At 34.0% G+C, this 8,045-nt stretch overlaps 1 protein-coding gene across 3 annotated transcripts in view; it reads left to right on the top strand.

The window, feature by feature from the left end:
- LOC102980294 (charged multivesicular body protein 1B2) overlaps positions 1-5,649 on the top strand; it is a 32,031-nt gene extending 26,382 nt beyond the window's left edge. For 2 of the 3 annotated variants that reach the window (XM_028482801.2, XM_007118160.3), the window contains exons 6-8: positions 163-206; positions 2,945-3,017; positions 3,436-5,649. In XM_028482801.2, the coding sequence (XP_028338602.1) occupies positions 163-206; positions 2,945-3,017; positions 3,436-3,480 (162 nt within the window). In that variant the 3' untranslated portion in view covers positions 3,481-5,649. Of the gene's footprint in view, positions 1-162; positions 207-1,332; positions 1,437-2,944; positions 3,018-3,435 lie in introns of those variants that run through there. The other variant, XM_028482802.2, reaches the window with a different exon arrangement.
- Positions 5,650-8,045: the final 2,396 nt, after the last annotated feature.

The following is an 8,045-nucleotide window of genomic DNA, read 5'->3' as shown; positions in this document are numbered from 1 at the left end:
CTGCATCGGCAGGCGGACTCTCAACCACTGCGCCACCAGGGAAGCCCTAAACTTTCTTTTAAAAACTGTAGATCAGTTCCCCCTTTTTAAAGCTAGGTCAGAAACAAAAACTACCCAAAAAGCAAATACCATTCGAATACAATTCTCATTTTTTTATTCTAGAACCAGGTGGATATGCTGCTTCAAGAAATGGCAGATGAAGCTGGGTAAGAAATTATTCAGATGCTTTTGAATAATCTTGATTTATTATCTACAAGTCCTACAATTATGTAATGTGGATAAAAATATTTGTCTTTACCACCAATGGTCAGAGTTAGGTTTTTGATCCTAGAATTTAGTGCTTCAAGGACCTTTGGAACATCCAGTTCTTTGTCATGCTCATAAAAATGTGACTTTGTTCCAATCATCTTAGTATTTTCTTAAAAATCTCTGGAGATAGATTCAGTTCGTGTGTGATAAGAAATGAAGGAAGGTGACTGAGGGAGGCAGGAGTGTTTAAAAAGTTTCCTCTGTACCATCTGTGTTCAGCTTATATCAAATGTTTAATTTCTTTTAATAGGATCTTCCAAAAGAATTCTATGATCAGGCCATTAAGTCTTAAGCCCCGTTTGAGTCCTGCAAACTGAGCAATATGTGCAAAACATCCAAGGAGTTCAAAAGATGGCAGCATTTCATTGTTGTAGATGGTTATTTGTTGTTTAAAAAAGTAAATAATTAACACCCTTTCTGGCACAGCTGTTAGAAATAGGGTATCTGTTAGGCTATTTATTTTAGACTCTTCATGTTTGAGGGGAATGACTTGACTGTAATATTATCTGTGCTACAGAAGTCATGTTCTATCAGTATTCTCTGGTATTTTACTTAGCTCAAGAGAACATTATAGTAAAGAATTAAAAATATTTTTTCAAAGATAAAGATTACAACTGGGTGATACTAAAGTTTTATGCTTTATCTTCAAAGGTAGAATAATAGGTTGAAATAAGGTTCTTGAAGACACCTGGAAAACAGAGTTGATGAATATTATTCTAGTGCCGAAACTAATGCTCAATTAGAAAGAACTTAATTAGTTATCAGCTCTTTAGTTCACTGTTGTATCTCTCATTAGTGGATTAAAACCTAGGTTAATAAATCAGGTTTGCAATATTTGAGAACAGGGCCGGAGGGTAGGTGGTACACTATTTTGCTTTGTTAGTATCCTAATATAGCCCATATACCAACAAGGAGTTAGTAAGAAGGATGATTTTTAAGTATTATAGGAGAGACTAAGGCATGTGTAAGAAGACTCCATTTTATTAATATGAGGCTAAGAACTTGTTTCTGTTTGTACCAAAGATGAAATAAGAAGATTGGGCTTGAAAATAGAGCAAGGGAGGTCTTGTAAAACGAATATTGCCGTATCACAGCCTTACTGACTCTTAGTGGAAATCAAGTTCGGAAGACAACTTTTTTATAAGGTATAGAATAGGATTTCTCAAACTTGACACTGTTGACATTTTGAGCTAATAATCCTAGGGGCTGTCCTATGTATGTAGGATGTTTAGTAGTGTCCCTGGCATCTACCCACAAGTAATATCACCCCTCCTCCCAGGTGTGACAGCCAAAAATGCCTCCATACATTGACAAATGTTCCTTGAGTGTAGGGAGCCAAAATCGAGTGGTTACTTCTGTCAATAATGGGTGGCGACTGGAGCAGTAGAAATAGGTAGAACCATTGATGTCGAAATACCCATCCTTATAGATGTTTAAGTATAGCAAAATTCTGTTTTAGTATAGCAGAATTTTAGTATACCATGTCTTTACCTTTTAAATAACAATCTGTCTCTAGAATCTCCTAATGATGAAGTTACTGTATTCACTGTAGTGTTTTCAAACTGGAGTTGGCATACACTCGTCTAGAGACAGGCAGAAAGAGTAGTTTGTATCCTACAAGAGTAGTTATAATGGAGATTAAAATCATGGCCTTGGAAGGAGACAAACCTGGATTTGAATCCTATCTGTCACTAGAGTGATCTTGGGCAAGCGTACTTAACTTTTCTAAACTTCAGTTATATGGGTAGATGCAAGTAATGATTTCTAGCAAGGGTAGCTCAGGATCTAAACACTGAACTTGAAGTTAGCTCAAATGTTAGATATGGATATTGATCCTGAGGCTACATTTGTCTGACCTGTTTTATCTTTTTTTTATCTTTTAATTTTCTTTACAGTAGAAGACATATAGTAATCTCTAGTAAATTCAGTACATTTGGATAACCATTGTTTTGGTCTTTCTTTTTGTTCAGATGACCAGATCATTATCCTATATTTTATTCACTTTTCTATCATAAGATTATCATCCACATGGGTTGCCACTAGGGCTCAACAAAAACTCTTTAAAATTAGTAATTCATTTATCCTAAGGCGGACATTCAGAATACGTATTTTTTAATTAATTAATTTATATTTTTGGCTGCATTGGGTCTTTGTGCTGTGCATGGGATTTCTCTAGTTGCGGCATGCGGGGGGGCTACTCTTCGTTGCAGTGCGAGGGCTTCTCATTGTGGTGGCTTCTCTTGTTGCGGAGCACCGGCTTTGGGTGCATGGGCTCTAGAGCGCAGCCTCAGTAGTTGTGGCACACAGGCTTAGTTGCTCCGCTGCATGTGGGATATTCCAGGACCAGGGATCTAACCCATGTCCTCTGCACTGGCAGGTGGATTCTTAACCACTGCACCACCAGGGAAGTCCCCAGAATATTTTTAAGTTCTATTTGCATCTATAAAATTGAACCAGTATTATGTTTATTTAAATTAAGGTAAAATGCTAGGTAGAATATTCAAATTTGCAATAAGCATGTTTTTGTAATTTTTGTTTTGTAATTTATAATAACAATTATAAGCTTGTTATAATTAGATAAGGAGAAAAATGCTTATATTAATATTCATTTATGTTAATTATTTTAAAATTGTAGCCTTGATCTCAGTATGGAACTACCACAAGGTCAAACAGGTTCTTTTGGCACAAGTGTTACTTCCATGGAACAGGTAGAAGTTGGATTTTATCTTGATTTGTATGAACTTGATGAATGAATTAAATATATGTGTATTTATATTTATATTTATATATAAGCAAATATATTCTTCTTTTATCTATTATAAAGAGTATTTTTCTACTATAATATGACATCATCATAAATAAGCAAGATGTAATTAGCCTTTAACTCCTCAATGATGGACATTGAACGCATATTTCATTTAGCAATTGAATTTGTTCCCCTTCATAGCCTTCTGCTCTATTAAGTTCTCCATTTATTTTGAAATGTTTAAAAAAAGTAAATTCTTAATATTTTTTGTGTGAATCTTTGAGACAATATTTTAAATCTTACTCGAATTTGAGCTATTTAAAATATTAGTGATTTATATTTGTCACAGCCCTGTGACTTTTAATCTTTGCTTTCTCCAGGATGAACTATCACAGAGGCTTGCTCGTCTACGTGATCAAGTGTAATTTAAAGAACTGGCGCTTTTGTTTACTTCACTGGTTTCTGAAATATTTTGTGTGTATGTATAGATAAGTTTCACGCCAGTTACACTAAGTATGCCATACATTACAGAATGCTTAACACTATTTGTATATAATGCTTTCTTTTACCTTGCTGTACTTTCCAGTACTTTAATTCCAGAGAGTTCCCACCTTGACAGACTTTACAGTTTTGTATATTATGTTGAAAAGTGCGAGAGACGGTTTTTTGTAGGTGTCTTAGACTGAGCTAGCATTAACTTGTTGTATGTGAAATATCTTCCTCAAAAATTACATTAAAAAATCTAGGACCAAAGTACTACAGAATAAAGTACTTTATACAGAATAAAGTATAGAATAAAAGTTTTGGTTTCTTTTTAACTCAAGGTAGTTTTAAATCTCTGTCTACATTCACATGTGATGCATAAAAATAAAAACAGGGAAAATATGTTTCCTTAATATGTTTACATAACCAAAAACACCTCATTTAGCGTCATACAATGGATAGTGCTACTTTTTGTTTTGTTTGTTTTTGCTATTCAAGCAGAAATTCAGTTGACTTTTAATCTGTATTCATCAACTTTTAAATTTAGATTACTATGAGAATCTTTACCTAGTAATTTAATGACTTAGTTGAATTCCTTAAAAAATTTTTTCATTGATAAAAAATCTGCAAAATTAATCAAAGAAATTAAGGTTTGCTCATTAAATATTTTTCTCTTTGGTAAATATCACTGTTAAGACTCTCCAAGAAATTCAGTGTTTCATACTTTCAAATGAAACTGAAACACATTTTTAATGATTCCCCAATTTGCACTCAACCCTTGTTAGGTTGTATTTTAAAAGGAGATTAATTTGCATGGCCTTAATATCATTTACATTTCTCACAGAATTGTTGATTGGTTTTCAAAAATCTTGGCCTGTGTTTTTAAACCAACCAACAAAAAATAACAAAACAAAATTGAACCAACTCAAGTTACAACTATTGTTGATCCTTGAACAACGTAGAGGTTATGGGTTTCAAGCCCCCTTTGCAGTTGAAAATCTGTGTATAACTTTATAGTTGGCCCTCTGTATCTGTGGTTCCACATTCGCAGATTCAACAAAACACAGGTTGTGTAGTACTATAGTATTTATTGAAAAAAATCTGTGTATAAGTGGACCCACACAATTCAAACCTGTGTTGTTCAGGGGTCAACTGTACTATAAGTCCTGGTTAAATGTACTATAAGTCCTGGTTAAATGTGTTCATTCTTTTATCTTAAACAACTCTCATAACTGGAAGAAATGAAGTGGAAAATAAATGAATTGGAATAAAATGTTTTGCCCAGCTATGCAAATAACTTCCAGCCTAATGGAGGTTGGGAGCATAACATACGGGGTGGGCAGAAAACTCATAAGATTGTAAAGAAGACTAGACTCTGGAAGGCCAGGATGCTTGGGGGAAAGTATTTGATGACCAGCTGTACTACTTGCCATCTCCCCAGGAATATCTATATTTTACACAACTAAAATGAACAAATTAACATGGGCCTGCACTTTTCTGATGTAGCAGTCTCAAATGTGGAGAAGTGACCAAGTTACATTTTAGAAAGTGTACTACTAATCTAGGTTAAGTAGGTAAGGTGTTTTTCCTTACTTAATGTATGATTGATCCATGAAAGAATGCCAATATTTCATGAAATTCTGTTAAGAACACATCTGTTTAGGTAATCTTTGTTCAAAGTGCAATTATGGAGGCTCTTTTTTTAAAATTTTTTAATTTAATTTTTTTTTTATACAGAAGGTTCTGATTAGTTATCCATTTTATACATATTAGTGTATATATGTCAATCCCAATCTCCCAATTTATCACACTGCCCACCCCCACCCCCCACCGCTTTCCCCACTTGGTGTCCATACATTTGTTCTCTACATCTGTGTCTCTATTTCTGCCCTGCAAACCGGTTCATCTGTACCATTTTTCTTGGTTCCACATATATGCGTTAATATATGATATTTGTTTTTCTCTTTCTGACTTACTTCACTCTGTATGACAGTCTCTAGATCCGTCCATGTCTCTACAAATGACCCAGTTTTGTTCCTTTTTATGGCTGAGTAATATTCCATTGTATATATGTATACCACATCTTCTTTATCCATTCGTCTGTTGATGGGCATTTAGGTTGCTTCCATGTCTTGGCTATTGTAAATAGTGCTGCAATGTTTGTTTTTTGTAGATTTTCTGATGATGCCCATTCTGACTGGTGTGAGGTGATACCTCATTGTAGTTTTGATTTGCATTTCTCTAATAATTAGTGATGTTGAGCAGCTTTTCATGTGCTTCTTGGCCATCTGTATGTCTTCTTTGGAGAAATGTCTATTTAGGTCTTCTGCCCAGTTTTGGATTGGGTTGTTCATTTTTTTAATATTGAGGTGCATGAGCTGTTTATATATTTTGGAGATTAATCCTTTTTCCGTGGATTTGTTTTTTTGCTAAGTACTCACCATTCATATATGATGTTTCCTATTGTAAAAGAGAGCATGTATAAATGAAGATTATTTTCACTGGTTAATGAAATGAGAAATTACTCTTTTGCTATGTTTGGGTTAAACCTATTTAACTTTCTTGGTAATTCATAATTTGACTATATGATGTGACTTCAATGTGGTAATCTTCCATTTTGTTTATCATTGATGCTTTGTCTTTTCTACTTAAAGGGTAAGTTTATTTATTTACATTTGGAATATCCCAGAGAAGCATAGAAGAGATTATTACAGACTAAAATATCTATGAAATAGAGTTTTCTTATTTTCTATCAGTGGGAATTGTAGCTTTGGTTTCTTTGGTTTTTTGACTTGAATGCAAATTGTTAAATTGCAAATATGGCTTACTTCATCTAGAAATATAAATGACTCTGATCTAAAGATAACTGCTCATAGTTTTGTTTAACAACCGAATCAGATTTGTCTTTTAAAACTGTTGTTCTCTGATAGACACAAAGTTTTGCTTTTGGATTCATCTATTATTACAATTTGTTCTTAGACCAACAGCCCCACAACCTGTGAACTCTTTCTTACCTTGTTAGTACAAATTATATTTCTACTTTGATAAGTGATTCAATCATTGAAAAGTCACATCAAACTATACTATCATGAAAAGTAGACATCACAGCACCTTTCATTTACCTTCAGTTTTAGTTCCCTATCAATCTACTTTTCTCCAGATTTTTTTCTAAGTATTTGATTGTATCATTTGGTAAAATGTATAAGGTTAAAAGCTCAGAAATATTTTGCTGCACTTTCACCCTTTAGACAATGTGGCTATTATTTAAAGCAATCTTAAAAAAGACCCCTGACAAAAATTATATCCCTGCTCTTATATGCCTCAATGCCTAAAATTTTCCACTTTCTTATGTAAGCATTGTGGGCTGGATTATTTTAACTGCTAATTTATTACCAGTCATTGCTACAAAGAAACAAATAGGAGATAGAACAGGTAAATTATGATGAGAGATGAGTTTGCTTTACAATTTAGAAAGTTATGGGAAAGGAACATCTAGATGGACTATCTGAAGAGAGTCTTAAGGGTACTAGTTATCTATAAAGAAAATAAGAACAAAATGATTGATAGGTTGCCAAAGACAAACCTAGCCTAATTTTCGGTGGATTTGCTCAAGTTAGTAAATAACTGTTAGTAAAGAACTGTTCCAAGAGAGTCTTAAATTGGCTCTAGTGTAGACTGTAGAGGAAAAAGCCCCAGATCTGATCTACAGTGATTGATTTGGATTTCTAGCTCTAGCTCTGATACCAACTTCTAACTTAGATAATTCTCTTACCCCCATCTGGGCCTTATATTCCCTTTCTACAAATCTTTTTAGAGTACATTGGTTGCATAAACTGAAGTGAGTTGCTGTAGTACAGTACATTACCTCCATTCTTTTCTGTTTTCTACTATTCACCCAAAAGATTGCTAAATGCAGTATTAAGATATTATGAGTCTTAGAGTCTTTTGTCTCAGGAGAGCTAGAGAACATCTAATCCACCCCATCACTCATTTTACAGAAGAAGAGACCAGAGAGGTTCAGATCTACCACATTTGTTGGGCATCTACTATGTGTTAGGAATGGTTCTGGGTACTTTGATATATTGTGGTTTATTTAATCCTCAAAATCCTGTGAGCAGTTGGATGATTGTTATCCCAATTTTTAGAGAACAGGAAATAGGCTGATAGTTGAAGTAGATGGTGAAGAGTCATACAGCAACTGAGAAACAGAGCTTGGATTTTATTACTGATATGTCTCACTTCAAATTCAGTGCTCATGGCACTGTAATATACTGTATTCTAACTGGAATTACAAGAGAAGTCTTGTTATACCTCATCCACATTCTATTCCCAGTATATAATTTTCTGATTTTATTGCTGAGACAGTGAAAGCAACTAATCAAATTCTTGACTAGAGGGTAGTTCATCCTGAGACAAACAGGTGTTCTAGGTGAAGATTGGTTCTTTCTTCTCCTATTTCTTTCTTCTCCAGTTTGAGCTATCCGAAAAATATGATTTTATTTCAGTT

This window comes from Physeter macrocephalus, chromosome 21, assembly GCF_002837175.3.
Source record: "Physeter macrocephalus isolate SW-GA chromosome 21, ASM283717v5, whole genome shotgun sequence".
Taxonomy (NCBI): domain Eukaryota; kingdom Metazoa; phylum Chordata; class Mammalia; order Artiodactyla; family Physeteridae; genus Physeter; species Physeter macrocephalus.
The sequence above is the reverse complement of the archived record's forward strand: the minus strand, read 5'-3'. Positions and strand labels throughout refer to the sequence as shown.